The sequence below is a fragment of the Hesperophylax consimilis genome, chromosome 7, assembly GCF_061612785.1.
Source record: "Hesperophylax consimilis isolate HC1 chromosome 7, BYU_Hcon_1.0, whole genome shotgun sequence".
NCBI lineage: Eukaryota > Metazoa > Arthropoda > Insecta > Trichoptera > Limnephilidae > Hesperophylax > Hesperophylax consimilis.
In genome coordinates, this window is record NC_142842.1 from 35,497,538 (window position 1) to 35,515,681 (window position 18,144).

Genomic DNA, 18,144 nt, shown 5'->3' on the forward strand with positions numbered 1-18,144 from the left:
TTAAGCTGGAGCAAAAGTTACGGTGAATGGATTGCGCTATCGAGAGATGATTAATGATTTTTTATGGTCAGAATTGGATGCCATTGATCTGGAAAACGTTTACTTTCAACAAGACGGCGCTACGTGCCATACAAGCAACAAAATCATTGATCTTTTACGATTGAATATCAAAATAACACCTCTTATTGTAAAACACTTTATATCTATGCACTGATGCAGCGGAAACTCAAGAACTATGTGCACAAAAGCTATGGCTTCCTGTTATCCGCGTAGATTTTTCTCTGCCGAATGTCCACTAAGAGGAAAACGCAAGCGTTCTCAAAATCATGTGCTATGGAGTGTTTAATTGGAAAATATAGAAAATACCACTTTTTAAATTAACCCCACACAGGAGGCCCTGAGGAAAATAGTCATCTTTGAGGATGCTGTGTGAAGAGTATTTTAATGAAAAGAAGGAGAGGAAGCACTGGGAAGGTAAAGGTTTTAGGGTAGGTAGGAATCTAGGGGTCCGTGTGTCCAGTTGCGGTGCAAGACGATGGGTCGAGGGAGACCAGCTGGAGAAGGCAAAGGGTCTCCCAAAACCGGCCTCTCCAGATCCGGCCAGCAACGCAGCTGGTGAGCAGGCGCATCCGCCATCAAGTTCTGAACACTCCTCACCCGATGAACCCGGTCACCCCTGCTAAGTCACCAAACGTAGCAAAACACTTGGGGTGACCTATGGCAGAGGTGTTGGTTATCCAATAAATTATTACTGGGGCGGCGGTACTCATACCCGCCTCCCAAATTACCACACAAGATAGCGAAGTCTTGTTTAACTCGACTGTTTTGTATTTCATCTGTCTGTAAATTTGATTGAACGTTCCGTTTACAGTTAAAAATTGTGGATGATGATGAATTTTTTAACTGTGAAATCATCGTAGATAATGACATTTATTTGGACAAATTGTATAAATCCTTATTTGAAAAATAAAAAAGTTATATTAAACATTCAGTAGGTAGGTATTTAAGCACCTACCTACAAATCTTTTGATATCAGAGGAAATTTTGGTTTCGATTTATTAAATAAGAGAAAATTAAGAATTTTAGCACAGAATTACAAGTTTAAAGAAAAAACAGGCGTAAACAAAAAATACATCTTAATTTTAACATAACGTGGAAAAAATGTTTTTTTTAAATATTATTTTACTATATAATTAAAATAGCGCCATCTATTAAATAACAGATTATCAATTCTTTTATGTTTAACTTTAATGCAATGTAGGTAGGTACTGAATCAGAAAGTTATTTTTGTGTCCTTACCATACAAATATCATACACGAGATCTGAGAAAAATTCGACTAAAAATTAGAATTTAATTCGATTCAGATATTTATTCCAAATGGAGTCGGTTCCCGTAACGAAGAAGAAAAAAGGTGGCGCAAATCGTAGCCCAGTTTCAGTTTTCCGTTCTGTTTGGCAGCTGATTGCTGATTACTGGTGCTGATTAGCATTCCATAATATTATTCAACTTGACCTCTCAGTTTCAGAGCAGTGTTGCTCAACCCGGGGCCGGGACCGGCAGGGTTTCCCAAGTAATAAGCCTGGAAAAGCTGCGATGCAATTTTAATTTCCAATATGAATTCAGGCCGGTTAGAAAAATCGTCAACTGCTAATTAGTCCGCAATTAAAAATTACAGTATGTTTAATCGGTGTGTACATAATCTATTCACCAAATGAATAAAATATATTTTTATATAACTTACGCATAATTAATTTGTTAGTTCAAGAAGGATGTCAAAGTGCTTGTTAACGTTCACATTGACTAGGAAATCGGAATTAACCTTGACAGTAAATTAACCTGAGCCAAGCATATCACTGACACATTAAACTCAGCCAATCAAACCTTAGCATCCCTTTACCCCATGATATGCAAAAGAAATAAAAAATTATCTCAAAAAATAAACTTTTAATATACAAATCCACGATAAGACCAAAATTTTATTAACCTACGCAAGCCCAATCTGAGCACACGCTTCTAAATCTCAATTAAATAGACTACAAACATTCAAAAATAAAGCCATTCGCACAGTCCTGGGAGCCCCCAAGTGGATGAGGGTCTCCCAGCTCCACCGTGACGCCGAAGTCCCCCTCCTTAAAGACCACATCATAAGTCTTGCGGAATCCTTTTATTGTCTTACCAATAATAATAACATGGCATTTATATAGCGCAGTTTAGTGTAATTTCACTTCAAGTGCGCTTAACTACTCGTATAACAAACTTTAAAAAAATGGTAATTCAGTATTAGTGGTTCTTAAAATTATTCATACAGTGTGCCTTACCCATCTAATATTATAACACTAAATACACTGTATACAAAGTGATGACAAAACTTAGAATAACATTAACAGCAGGACAGGACAAAACACAAATATAAAAGCTAAAACATAATATAAAACAGGAGGGAGTTGTGAGACTTTAAAAAGGTAGAATAAGGAGACAACCGAAACCAAACAATTACTGGAAGTTTTAGAATATGGCTTATTATAAAATATTGAAAAGAAGTTAACATTTTCAACCCATATAAACCCGTCCATTAATTGTCTCGCCCAGTACGACGCAAATGCCAAAACTCAATTTAAAAAACCTATACAAATCTTACGTAAATTACCCTCCTAATTGCAGCAATGTTTTCATTGCAAAAAAAATTTCACAAAAAAAGCCAAAAATAATTTTTCAACAACCAATTTAAACTCATGATGAAAGAGAAAGGGGCCTCATTGGCCCGGAGCTCTGTATGCCAGTTATAAAAAAATGACGGGGATTGATAGGGAATTCTAACCTTAAATTATTTATTTCAGAATGTTCACATAAAATTGGTGAACTGATGTTAACATAAAGTGACCCCTGCGACCGCTTCCGCTAGTTAAAGTGAACAAGCGCTGCATTGTAAGATGGTAAGTAATATTGAAGAAAAATATCAACAATATTTTTGTTAACCTGTTAGAAGACAAAGCAGAAAATTAAAGCCGTCAGAGAGGCTCCATTCATAAAACCAAAAGTGGAATTTTAAGTTTTATTTGTGCAAGCGATTCTAATTTTGTACTTAATACATTTTACAAAACATAAAGGTCAAAATCGAATCGCAAATAATTTAAACAAGGCAAATAATTTAAACAACAATTAGAATGCTCGTATGTTCTCCGGAGACTCATCGGCATATATAATACATTTAATATGTAGAATAATGTTGTATATAGTACTCTTTATTTATGTACCACTCGCCCCATCGGCATTCGACTAATGATGATCGTTTTATTTTATAAATTACATCCCTGTTTTTAGTAATTAGTTGAATGGGGTTTACTTTGATTTTGACAGACGGGACACTACAAATGACCGTTGAATACGTTGTCTGTTTTTTTTCTCTATAGAATAAAAAAGTCACTTTCCGCGTCTGTCTGTTTGTGCGCTTGGTTCTTCTAAACTACGCAGCGGATTTTAATAGGGTTTTCACTATCACTTAGAGAATTTCTTCCGGGTGGTTTATATATATAATACATGCATTTTATATTTAAGAAAGTAGAGAAAAGTCGAACAACGCCGGATACATGTCAGCTAGTTATTCATATTCCTAATACAAAGATTTTTCAATTAAGTCCTAAATCCTGTATCTAAATTTCGCCAATAAACAATAAGATAATGTTAATTAAGGCGATGCCATACGTAGTAATGCAAAATCAAGTGTTTTTGGTTTGAAAATTTGGTCGCCTAGAAATGTTTCAGATACTTTAATTAAATACTGCAAGTAGAATACATCTTGGCCTTTGAAATAATCGAGTGTTTTTTAGATAAGTCTTTTTATAAGCCCAGAAAAAAATAATGTATAAGGCCTATGAAAACTGCTTTAAAGTTCAAAATCTCCTACTTACGAACCCATTTTCGGTTATGATTTTATTGTCTAATGTGGCAAATTAAGTTATTTATAAAATGATCGGAAAACATTTAAATATTTATGCCTGAACATCCACAAAATAAAATAAAAGGCACTTTTTGGCCATGTTTTTTTCTTGCATAAATCAAAACAGCTGGATGGTGTCAAGCGGGAATTTACGCCTTATCGCCATCTACGTAAGGTGTATTATTGATAGCGGCTCGATTCAAAATATTACACGACGTAGTGCATCGCCTTAAGTGTTAATCTCAAATGACCTACCAGGTAAGTATTGTACTGTATATTTTCTCCATAAATAGTTAAGTAATAAGTAATAACACTGTAGAAATGTATTATAAGTTTGTACAGCGCCCTTGAGGTGTTTTTGCACAAAAACGGCGCTATAAAAGTCATCCAGGTATTATTATTAAAGATATTGCATATTGTCCTATGTTTATTCACCTGTGTTGTGGCTAGGGTTGCCAGCTCCCGTTTTATGAATTAGAGGATTTGATACGATTAAATAAAGGACATATTATGATAAAAATAAAGGAAATCAATATTTTTTTAATAAAATGCTGTTATGGTATCAGTAGTTACATTTATTAATAAAAAACAATGTTAATACACAATGTTAATCGAAGCCAAGTAGGTAGTACGGCCTTAATTATTCATTTTGCAAGTTAATACTTGGTATTACTTTAGGCTGCTCTAAGAGCTTCTTCGTTTTCTATAAAGAAATAATTATAATTTTTTTTGCATTTCATGTTGAAGTTCGACTTTATTTGTAGTTCTGCTTTTACAGTATCGATATTTAACTTATTTCTGTTTTTGGTCCACGTATTCGTACAAAAGGAAAAAATCCTTTCGGCTTGGGCATTAGAAACGGGGATGGAAAATACGTATTGTATTATTTTTAGCAGATTCTTGTTTTCATCCGTAGATTTGAGAATCTGAATCCAAATTTCAAGAACATTTTCACACTTCTTATCGTCTATAATTTTCGTCAGGAGAGGCTTTAATATACAGAACTCTTCATACAATGCATCAATTTACGCTGATTCATTTATTTTTGCCAAATTAAACGACAAAGTATTGTCATCTATTGAAGATTTTAAATTAGAGGACAAGATCAATTTTTGGGTCTGAAATAGAGGACGTCCTTTAAAATAAAGGACGTCTGGTAACCCTAGTTGTGGCGGACTTTTTCACTGGTAAGGCTGGCCGCATACATACGTTTTTCGTATTCGATTTCCGAATTCGTTTTCCGTATTCGGACATCCGAATGCACGGAATCAGTAGAAAATACATTAACTGCCGCACACGTTCGTTTTAGTTCCGAACGGAACAAATTCCTTACGCACGTTCCGAATGCGAGCCGGCGCGTTCGGAGAAACCGAATGGAAAAAACCTAATGACGTCATGTGGAACGCAGCTATTGCATACAGTTTGTTTGTGCCGACGCAAACGTACGGAACTTTCCGTTCGTAATACAGTGTTGCCAACGGATCTTGACCTAATATCGCCGTTTCTCATACATAAGGTAGCGTAAAGTAGCCGAATTTGCTGTTAGGTGGGACATGTTTAAAATTGATGTTTTTACGTGAAAATAAAAATTTCGTGGGGGGGGGGGGGTGGCTAGAGAATTTCAAAAAAATAAAATTTGTCCCCAAAAAATAAAAAAAAATTCATGGGGAGGGTGGCTAGAGAATTTCAAGAAAATATAAAATAGAAAGATAATGTTCAGGGGGGGGGGGTGGCTAGAGAATTTCGGGACATGTTTAAAATTGATGTTTTTGAAGTAGCTTAATTGGCGACCAGTACATTTACATTTCTTTTCAGGCGCCTTTTACATTTTTTTCGGCGCCGATTCTCGCTCTGAGTAGCCTAAATGGCGATATATCGCCCTTGTTGGCAACACTGGTACTGACGTTTATACATTCCGAATGAAGAAAAACGAACGTTTGCGCTAGTCTCACGGAATTCCGAATACGGAAAACGAATTCGTAAATCGAATACGGAAAACGTATGTATGCGGCCAGCCTAAATTATTAATAACGGTGGACTTATTAATATGCTGGATTGAATCAACGATACAGTATTGTATTTGTATGCCTTTCTTGAAGGAATTGAGTTTTTATACGGACAAAACTATTCATATTCATATTGCTTATGTACGGGCGCAAAAAAATAATTTGTCAAAATATTGTAAAGTAAAATACCTTGCAAAAAACGTATTTTAATGAAATAACGTAATTAACGCCATCTATGACACGTAGAATATAACGATCGTCGAGTTTAACCTTAATATTGGCCTGTGACAGACCACGCTATAAGCGCTCTATATGTTCGTGTCTTGGCCTAGCATGGTTCATTTATGGCCTAGCATAAAAAATGATCCGTATGACATACGTTAAGCCATAATACGTATGGCGTAAATAAATAAAGTAAAACTTGCAATAAGCGTATTTTATTATAATAATTAAATTAACAGCATTCATGAACACGTGGATTATAATGCACGACGACTTTGGTATTTTAAAATATTCGTAAAATGTGTAAAAGTAAATATTTTCAATGATATTATTTTTTCAACTTTCATAGAATTGCTTTTTCACGGATGTTTTCTAAAAATCTAACTAGATTATTTATAACTATGGTTAGTGAAAACTCGATAGCGCCATCTCTGAATAAAGACAATAATTATTATTTCGGTTAGAGCTTTGGAAAGTTATTCACAGAGATACCCAAAGCTACTGAATAACAAAAATACGAAAATAAATATTAGAATATAAAACGTTTTTAGAAGGTTTTTTGCAATTGAATTGATGTTATATTATAACAGAAAAGCTTATTTATTTATATTATATTTTAACGTATTAGTTACAAACCCGAAATAACATACCCCGTTTTAACAAATAATAGGTGAGTACCGCAAGTATTATCTATTGATAAGTGTGAATGCAGCAGAAAAAGATCCATCGGAACGTCAGTGTACGTCAATGTTGCCTAACCTGAAAAAAATGGCCGGAGCTGTTATCCACGGTTTGTTTTTAAGTCGCTTTGAATTCGTATTTTTGTTTTGCTTATCCACGAGTGCATAAATACAGATTTTTTCATATACAAAGCTGCATAAAAAGTGCAACCTGACCACTGTGTCTGCTTTAGAGGACCCAAACAATGTAAGTATATTTGAGTCGTATTTGCAATTGTACGCCCACTAGACATCTATTTGCAGCTGATAATTGTCATTTCTTTTTAATCTAATTAACGATTCAATTTTCTATGTTCGCATACTAATTATGAAAATGTGCAATGTTAATGATTGTTTGATGGCAAGAATGTATTGAATTATGGTTCATTAGTTGAATAAAACTGATCTTTTTATGTCTGAATCTCGTCTAACAATTCAATGACGTAGCGGCCGATTTACATTCATCAGTCACTGTTTAATTTTTATATTACCGTAATCCACTTATGTTCTCCGCTTTGTATGATTTTACTAAAACTCACCAACGGGAGTTTTTGTCGATCATAATATCCAACCAATGAATGTCTAGACACGAATATTGTCTACCGCAGAAATCATAACCCATTGTTTACTTTTGTAAACAATATGTACCTGCATAACTAAATTATTGCGAAATGTACTATTGTCGCCGATTGTGCAAATAATCAAGATCTAAATATATCCATTATCTTTAAGAAATTAGTTTGTTTATAATTATATGAAGGTGAACACAAAATTGCACCAAAAACTTTTATGTGGCTTACTGTTCATTTTCTTGTGTTCTGTAACCTAGATTTCTTTGTTCAATGTTATTATAAATCTTTACCACACACATAATTTTGTTATATCCCGTATAAATTATATTAACCACTCTTTTGATGTTTTTGACTGATAATGGCTATTCATGCTGTTTATTTACATCCATAATATTTGCTACCCTTAATTTGTAAAAGATTTATGGGAATAAATATGTATATAAAATAGCTGCTACATGTCAGACATTTTTGTAAAATTTGCCTATAATCTAAATTCTTATAATGAGAACAATGTAAGCTATCCTAAGTTGTGAATTAATAATTTGGAACGGCTAAGTTGTCCTCAGGTTCTGAAGTTTCTCGTTCACTTTGCTATTTTGGGACCTTAGGGTATCCCTCCCTGCCTTTTTTGATATTGTAACATTGTTCCCAGTGATTTGTTTATAATATAGTAATTGTTACCTTACTTACTGTTGACAGTCCTGACCTGTTTCAATTCGTGTGGTGAATTATCTGGACCTAATTGAAATCAAATACTGTTATAGGGGGCAGAAGAGGGGGATTATTGGTAATCTAGATCTGGTCACTAAACAATTATATATATTTTAAATTCTGAAGTAGTATTATTAACATGAGATTGGAAGTACACAGTATATTACTTTCATTAACTCTCTTGAGATTTTCTACTTGAGAGTTTTTTAACGTAGATTAGGCAATACGCTGTTCTAAAAAATGAGTCCATCTTTTCTTTGAAAAACGATCCATTATTTCTTTCTCTCAGTAAAGATTCTCTCCCAGCCTCTCTTTGTCGGTTGTTATATTGTTTTGGTTTGCTTAAAGATCTGATACTGAATCGCTTGACTTTGTACATCGTCGTAGTAGTTAACGTCTAAACTCTCATGCTGTTGGCTATGAGACGTTAATGGGATCATCAAATGTATTTGTTGGTTGTTCCTGTGTCTGCACATTACAACTGCATTGTATTATAGGCCTAGCTGGATCCTATTAAATATGCAGATACGTTACTTCTGTTTTAGGCATTCATTGGTCATGACTCCACAAGCAGTTGGCTGCTAGTTTAATGGTATTGTGTGCAGTTCACATGTAAGTAGATTAGTATTCTCAGATACACTCGCTCTTGTTAACTCTGTTTTAAATCTCTGTCTCTATTTCGTTATTAGTTATTACTTTGTGTACTTGTTTTACTGTGCTTTCGTCTCTTACCTTTAGGTTACCATTGAAACATTTTGTTATCTATTAATTGTTCCTTTAAACACTTCTCCACTTTGTTTTATCGGTATTTATATTTATGTCAAACACATTACGTTTGGAGTCCCCGTAGTTCATTTTAAAAGATGCTGACATTAATTAATATAACTTTTTTTTTCTGATATTGGTATGAAACAGAGGTCATTCTCTGACATATTCTCTTATCACAAAAATAATTTCTTGATAGAGAAACTCAGGTTCAAATCTCTTGAGCGGTCCAAAGGGTCGGGTTCTCACCCGGGCATTGCAGGTTCAATCCTCTGCCGGCTATGTCCTCCATTCATTACACAATTTTCCGCTTATTATAAGGGAAAATATTGTGAGGTTATTCGTTACCTGACAATGATTGTCTTTCTTTTTAAAAAATTGTTTTCTAACTGCGTACAGGAGATCCTGAGGAAAATAAATTCCCTCTATGTCATCTGTGGGCATCCCCACAGCTGACACACAACATCTTGTGTGGGGGGTCTTTTTGATGAGAAGAAGGAGTGAAAATGGTTTTGAAGTGACACATGATGTAGAAGGGAGGAAACACAGAGGCCGGCAAATCGTTCCACAGTTGAGCTGTTGAACATAACCGAGGTGTTGAGTCATAGAAACGACTAGTTCTCATGTAACAAATGTCAACCGTGTTCTTATGAGGAAGCTACAAGCCAAAAATGTGTATATTCTTGGTATACCTTATATCATAGGTAATAGGCATTAATATCGCTTGACAAACGGAGTCTAGAATTTTTTTTATTTATTTTGTAAATAATTTTATAAGAAAGCAAAAAAGTTAATCAAGTGAAACTATCACAGATAATCTTAGCTATAATACTGTATTTTTAAAAAGTTGTTTCCTTTATGCATTCATACATTTCTATTAAAAAAAATTTTTTTTAGTAGTTTGCATTTATTTGTTTTATTGAGTAATTTATATATTTATTTGTATTCTACTCAAGCGAAGCGATAGGAAAACCTTCAATTTATCTAAAGCATATTTTTTTGTATTCATAATGTACACCAATTCGTTATAAAGATGATTCAAAATAGTGATTTGGCATGAAGCTTCGCCATGGTTATGATTTGAAATTTTCATGGCCCAAGTATTATCATGGTTTATTTTTGGGGTACTATGCTGTGTTGCGCTTCCTCCTTCATTAACCAACATTTCAGACAGCCTTATAATGTCTACAATATCTGCCTCTATGATCGACACTAACGCTGTCCGAAACATTGGTTTGAAAGAGGAAGTGCAACTCGGCATAATACCCCAAAAATGAATCATGATAGTGTTACTTATTTTTACGTTGTAAATTTATGTCCGGTTACTAAACATAGTTACTAAGCAACCTTTTGATTTTTTTTCTTCTCAGCAGGGTGAAATTTATTTATTTATTATTTATTAACGCCCTATTGGGCGTTTACAGAGGAAATTGACAATTTATGTATGTAAGTGTAACACAATACATAGATAATATCATAACTATATACAAAAAATATAAAAAGCAAAAGCTAATACTAAGATTAACATCAAAATCCAAATAATAACACCTGATATTGTAAATAAAGCAAAGTTTCAAATATAAAGTAAGTATATACATTGTACATTCGTATATGCATACAATTATTCATGTTTGTTGCAAACCAGTATGACTGAACACAGGAAAATAATTTACTCGCATGTAATATACTGATATGTAGGTATTATAAAACAAAAGATTGGAGTTAATAAATTGAGAGTATCTTCCTTTTTTTTATTTTTTTTTATTTAAGTATATATTTTTTTCGTTCCTTTATTCGTAAAATATATTTGTATACAGTTTTTTTACATGCTTTTCGACTAACACACTAGACACATGTCAGTATTATGGTAGTCGAATTGTATTGTGATTATTCTCATTCAGACGTTTGTCAAACATCGTTCATTATCAGATCCGATTTTGCAAAAGTTCCCTATCTGGAGATGAACATAGCAACACTAATATCTTTGTTTCTATGTATGTTTTTTATTCGACATTTTCCTTCGATTCAGTTCGTTTCTTTTTCTATTTCGGAAGCGATACGAACGTAAAAAAAATCGTATGACTCTGAATGCCCGCTGAAAACATCCAATGAAGTTGCCAAGATCATATATTTTTTTCGCATGCATATTCTGTGGAAATAAACGGAATAACCTAATAATTTACATGGATATTATCTTGTCTGCTAGATCTTAATACAGTGTGACAAGAAAATATCTCACAATTTTTTTTAAATTTGTTATTTTTCTCAATATATGCATTTAAACTTAACTAGGGACTTCCTAGCCTTTTAAACACATCTATTTAAATTTCACTTTTGTTTTCGGGAATGAATATATGCAAATCTTGGAAGCGGAAATTAACCCACTTTTCGACATCCATGAGGATGCCATAGTTTCACCGTCTCCAGACGGTTGGGAGCAGTTGGGACTCTTGTGCGGTTTCACATTAATAAAAATGACATATGACATGAGCGAAATTATTTTCTTCAGGCTCATTCGTTAAGCGACATTTCTCTCGTCCGGTGGCCATCATTATTATTAGTTGGCAGGCAAACTAATTCCACGTCTTTGGCATATTTTCTGATATTGTCTTAGCTAGAGAGAGCGAGTGATAGAGCAATTGTTTAAGCATTATTTCTGTTTATAAAAAAATAGCACGATAAACAGGGAACGCGGAAAAGCCTAAGAGCGATTTTTTTCTTCTTACACCTACTTTTTCAGCTCTCGTTTTTTTAGCACGAGAATCTAGCATATTTTCATTTATATCTCCACCATTTTGCTCAAAGTTGATAAATCAATGAAGTACCTACCTACGCAGTATGTGACGAACTTCGAGTGAACTTTACTTTTTTGACTACACGTTTTGGGTTGTAATCGCAGAAAATCCAAAACACACAGCTTCTCTCCCTTTCCTTCCTTCATTATTTATTTATTTTTGTCCTCCAATAATTCGGAATTCGCCCATATCTAAAATAAGCTTTTCATAGAGGTATTTAATTCAGTTTTATTTCCTCAACCTAAACTAAAAACTGTTTTTAAAAGGTGGGGAAATACAGTTTCAAAATTTATTATTATAAATTCATCACATCTTAAAAAAATTATATAAAGTCATGGAAAGTGATGAAACAAAAACTTTATTAACTGGGTTAAGTAGGTTAGGTTAAGTTAAAAAATATTTTTTTTCATCGTTTCTGATGACTTTATATCACTTTTTAAAAGTGTGTTGAATTGTCACTGTGTTGAGTTATAATGGAACCAAATAAACATACAATCTTTGAAATATTAATTTTATGAATGCGTACTTTAAAAGTTCTAAAAATGGCTCACATAATGCTTTTTGTAACTTAAATTACTGATAATAAAACACACACAATTTATTAGACAAATGTATGATCTTACTGTCTCCTTCCTCAATTTTTTGTAGTTTCATGTAAAAATAATTAACAAAAACTTCACAAAGTTTAATTAATTTTTCTCTAATTGCAGTCAGAAACTTTGGTCTCATTTATGTGTATTCTTAATTCTTCTGTGGCTAACTTTTAGATATGATATAAGCGTGGTGTTTTCTCTTTCTAACATAATTTAGATCATATTTCTCACCATGACAGTAAGGGAGACAGAATGATTTCCTGTATGAGCTGTTCCCAAAAGCGAACAAATTAGCTTGGAGGATAATTCTAAGCTAATACGACCCGTGTGTTTAAATTTCATGAAAGGTTTAAGTTTTTGTCAAGAGATGTCACGCATCCGAGGAGTCTACTTCGTGTAATTTTATATACCTAGATATATCTTACGTTTTATAATTTGTTATTCTTATTTATTTTCTGTAAAACATCTATGGGCTTCGCACTTCGCATCTGATTGAATGTAATAAAGGATTTGCATTTGCAACACCCAAAGAGATTATCGGAGAATTGAGGGGTAAATTTATTCATTCGGTAGAAGTATTTCACTTTCGTAAATATAATTCTAGTAAACGAGACTTTTCGACATACTTTTTCGTTTTCCGATACTCTAAACCAGTGGTTCTTAACCTTTTTGGAGGTACCGAACCCCACCAGTTACATATGCCCATTCACCGAACCCCTCCTAATTTGAAAAATATAATTAGATTTTTACAAATTCAAAACATGGCATATTTATATATGGGTGTACAAAATGAAAAAAAAATAAAACATTAAATTTTAATGGTTTAATCAAAACATGAAACATATTAATTAATATTTACTTCAAATCAGTGTGACTTCTGCTGTTGCCTTTCAGAAACCAATTCAGAAATTCGCGGCTTTACCTTGGCAAGTGCCACTCTCATGTCACTTTCACAACAAAGTCTATTCCTCTTCTTCGTTTTTATATCCAGCATTTTCGAAAAGGATTGCTCGCAAAGATATGTCGTAACAAACGGTATAAAAATCTCCAGAGCTTTCTTAGCAATAACAGGGTATGTTTTTATTTGTTGACACCAAAACGTTGAGAGCGATGTTGTTCTGAAGAGTTGCTGTTGAACCTGGCTCTGCTGAATTTCAATGATTTCATCAAGGTATTCATCATTGATGTTGACTGCTGTCTCAACACTAAACGTGAACGGCTGTCTCACCCATGCTGGATATGACTCTCTTGTAAGTCTGGAAGTATCCATCGAGAGAGTTTGCAAGCTCATCTAAGTGCGTGGCAATTGATTGCTTCTGTTCCGTGGGTATTTCAGGTACATCTTCGTTCTTATTTACAAAGTCGTCAAACAGGGGAACGTTTGCAAAGTTATCGTTCTCTGTTCGTCGTTTCCATAACGGTAACTTATTTTGAAAAGCCTTCAGGCATTCTTCCGCTTCGATGATGTTGACCCCACCGCCCTGCATCTGTTTATTGAGATGATTGAGAGCTGCAAAGATATCAGACATGTACGCTAAAATGAGAATGAACTCAGAATTTTTGAAGCAATCTGCATGACAATGTTGGTGCTCTTGCAAAAACTGGGCTAATTCTACACGCAAGGCAAAAACACGATTCAGCACCTGTCCCAGGGACAACCACCGAACGTTAGAATGGTACAGAAGTACCTCGAATTCTGATCCCATTTCATTACAAAGCTCTTTGAAGATGCGGTGCCTCAGAGCACTATTTCGCACATAGTTCACGCATTCCACTACAATTTTTAATACTTCTCCCAGTTTGGGAGGCAAGGTTTTTGTTGCCAACGCATGCCTGTGTAGAATACAATGCGTAACAATGATGTGTGGTGCATCGGCTTTCACTAACGCACCAAAACCAAACTTTCTTCCCAACATGGCTGGAGCTCCGTCCGAACAAACTGCAGAAACCATATCCCACGAAAGATTGTTGTCTTTAAAGAAGTCATCCACAAGTTTCTTCACATCGGCTGCCTTAGTTGTTGTTGTAAGAGGCTTACAAAATAAAAATTCTTCCTTTATCTCGTCGTGTTTCACATAGCGCACGAATACTGCAAGCTGGCTTAGGTTGGAAACTTCTGTGGTCTCGTCAAGTTGAAGGCTGAATTTTACCGGGCTTGAAATTAGATCTGCAACTACTTGAGCCAAGATGTCTTTACTCATGTTCTCTATTCTGTCGCTGATGGTGTCATTTGAAAGAGGAATTGGGGATAACTTATCTTCAGCCGCTTTTCCAAGCATGATATTCACCATCTTCAACAGCTGGTTTTATGAGTGTTTCACCAATGGTGTGTGGTTTGCCCTGCTTTGCGATCAGGTAAGCAACTTCGTATGATGCTGTGAGGATCGGTTTGTTGACGGGTGCAAAGCCGAGTACAGACAGAGTAGCATTTTCATCAAATCTGGCTCTCTTCACCTTGAATTCAGCGAGCGTTGTATTCTTGTATTTTCCATATCCATGCAGCTTAAGGAAGTTTTCTCTTAGTTTTGCCGGTGCTAAACTAGAATTACTCAACTTGGCATTGCAAATCATGCAGCAAGGGTGCTGACTCCCATCACGTTCCGTTATACATGTGAATCCATATTGCACATATTCATCCGACCACTTTCTTTTTTTGCTCGCCATAGTTAGTGCGAAGGGATTACATATTAAAATATTAAGAAAGTTATCATACGACGTAAGATACACAGAACACACCACTAATCTGTAAGATAACCGGTACTGTCAAAAATGAATTGTCAAGATGGCGGTTATATCGTGACCATAGAATTTAGCACCAATAATCGCAATGCGTGATCACCTGCAGCCAATGATGGACAAGCGGGGCGTGTCACCACGAATCATATAAGTCGGGGGTCTTGACCTCCACCGAACCCCCGAGACTGACTCACCGAACCCCTGGGGTTCGATCGAACCCAGGTTAAGAACCACTGCTCTAAACAAACAAAAAAATCAGAACCTGGTATAGATGTATAATTTCAACTGCGTTATAAAGTACATTTTATTATCTCTCGCTATTAAATTATTATAAGCAATAATTAGTCGCCTGAAATATCCATACAAATTGAAAATATCTCCCGAGTAAAAATAAATGCCGCCGACGGGTATTGAACCAGCACCTTCTTATGTCTTGTCAGGTACTCTGGACCACTGAGCTACGTCGGCTTATTTCCAACACGCCAAATAATTCAATATGTACTAGTACTTCAATCAACAATTACTGCTAACTATATTTTTTCACCTGAAAACAACCAACTTTATTTTGTAGGACAGGCCTTGTTAGTGCTAAATTTCCCACTAGATGGCGTCTAGACATATTATATCTACATTTGTTGGTGAAATATTTTGACTTGTCAAATATATATTTTTTCTATTTGTTTTTATTTCGTCTATTTTTTAGTTTCTCTCTATTCGTTTTTATTTCGCTCTTTCTACAACAGACTATGTTTATAAACAACATTAAGTGCGTTATTAATTATTATGCAACGTGTTCTGTCCATCTCGATAAAACTATCAATGACTCTCCGCCTTTATCACTATTGTCACGTTTCGACAACTTCCGGCATACCAAATTCGTACAGAGAATCTGGATATCGAAACACCAATCCACTTTATTTATTCCCTTTTTGTTTCTGGCTTCCCTTTATTTCAAAAATATTTTGTATACAGTATATATTGTATTACAGTGCTATTCCACACGCTTAATTACAAAACAAATGCAGCATATAATTAGCCAATTAACCGAGCTCTTCATACCCTAAATAATATTTGTCAAAACTCGAAACATTTTTTCGGATTCACTGCCCAATTTCAAACGGGGCATCATGTCAATAATATAAACTGTTCAATGTGCACACATACCTATACACACACACACCTATATATACATACGCCTAGTAATTAAGGAATATACATACCATTCACCAGACATTACAAGGAAACATATCATAGGTACCCAACATGAAATATCTAATTCCTGTAATTTTTTTCATCAATGCTGTTTGTTTCTATAATATCAAATAAATAAACCATTTTTTGCGTTTTTTGCTCCATGGCAGGGCTTAGCTCGCCTTTGGCAAATTATTAATATTAACATGTTTTGAATGGTGGTTTCATACTGGTATCTACTTAAAATATTGACATTCATTCCTTTTTAATCCTCTTTCATATTTACCTACTTTGTCCGATGTACACACTGACCAAAGAAAACGTCAGAGGACGAACATATGTATGATATGTACGTAGTGATGTATAAATTCCCAGGAATTTATTTCTGGGGAATATTCCCCTGAACGGGAAATTTTGGGAATTTTGATTTTAACAACATAATACCTCAAAAAGAATAATATTTATTAAATAAAAAATAAAATATACACACATATGGTACATATAGAGCAGGATAGATCCATAAAAACTATTCCCATCACAGACATAGGAATTAATAGACGAGAAGATAATGGCGAGGGGTAAAATCAACTGTTGAAGAACGAAGGGAGTGAAGCTGACTGTGATTCGTCAATAAATCAATCTGACAGTAAATAGGCATCTCGCATTATAATATCACCATTTACTTCTTAAAAGTAAAATCTGCTTTTGAATGAATAGACATTTTTACATGGGAGCGCAAATTACTCGCCACGTTATGAACAAATTTGCGTCCAAATTCGGCAAAAAAATTCGGTTCTATTTTCAGAGTTCAATATTTCGTTTAAGTATTTAGTTAAGACACTTTTATAAATGTTCATAATTTACTTCCCAGCAACCAACCAGCTTTGTGTTTCGCGTCCAGACGTTTCTCGATGTGATAGTAACAACTGATTCATATTATACGATGTGAATATGCTTAAAATAAAGTAAAATAATGCTTATATATGGAATGTAATACGACAATTGGGTTTATTCTCTTTTTCACATCTATTTTTACAAGTTTTCATAGTACAAGTCAACATTTTGCCGTGTTATTTCGTAAAATGAACCGATGATGCCTCGACCATAGTTCGCACAAGAATGATGACGTCACGTTTTCAAATTTCACTTGAGGCCATACGCGAGCACAGCCGGCTCCAATGGAACCGGTATGGGGAGTGGGGATAATACGCTTTTAATCACTTAGGGCAGGTCTACTAATATTCATATGTCTATGATTCCCATATATATATAGGAATAGGATCCAAGAGAAAAATAACAAAAAAACACCGATCAAAATTATTTTAAAGTGAGTAGTATCTCTATATAATTGTATACCTACTGTACAGTATTAGTAGCTTATATACACTCTATGCTAGTAAACGGTACATATAAATAATCAATCGTAAAACTGTAAAAATGACACAACTACACAGATCGTTACTGTTCATCTGATGATACCGATTGGACACTGACACTATCAACTTCGCTTCCACTTTCACCTTCATATTCTTCTTCTTTTTCTTCTTCATCTGACCCGGACGAAGTTGTTGCCAACTCAGGATTATCTACGTTTTCTTCTTCCTCAGCACAGTCAATTGGATGTTTGCGTTTGCGAGTACAAGATAGGTTTGAAACGTTATGATGCGAAGCAATCTGCTCATCCGTGGAAGAAAGGGTTTTCGTGGGAGCAACTTGAGAGCCTCTTTCAGAGGAAAGAAGTTTCCAATTGTGTGCCACAAATGTTATTTTCCCTGCTCCTTGAGTTGTTAGACGATTCCTCCGTGTTGTATGAATGCGACTAAACGTGCTAAAAGATCTCTCAGTGGCTGCTGAAGGAATGGGAGCAGTCAATATTCTTATGGCAACCTGTGACAA

At 34.6% G+C, this 18,144-nt stretch overlaps 2 protein-coding genes across 2 annotated transcripts in view; one reads left to right on the top strand and one right to left on the bottom strand.

The window, feature by feature from the left end:
• LOC149422688 (uncharacterized) overlaps positions 1–14,985 on the bottom strand; it is a 65,791-nt gene extending 50,806 nt beyond the window's left edge. Inside the window, exons 1-2 of the mRNA XM_089633989.1 lie at positions 14,610–14,985; positions 13,550–13,831 (exon numbers count right to left, since the gene is read on the bottom strand). Of these exons, the coding sequence (XP_089490115.1) occupies positions 13,550–13,831; positions 14,610–14,985 (658 nt within the window). The remainder of the gene's footprint in view (positions 1–13,549; positions 13,832–14,609) is intronic.
• Positions 6,934–18,144, top strand: part of Mrtf (Myocardin-related transcription factor) — a 161,742-nt gene continuing 150,531 nt past the window's right edge. Inside the window, exon 1 of the mRNA XM_089633450.1 lies at positions 6,934–7,093. The gene's annotated coding sequence lies outside the window, so the exon portion shown is untranslated. The remainder of the gene's footprint in view (positions 7,094–18,144) is intronic.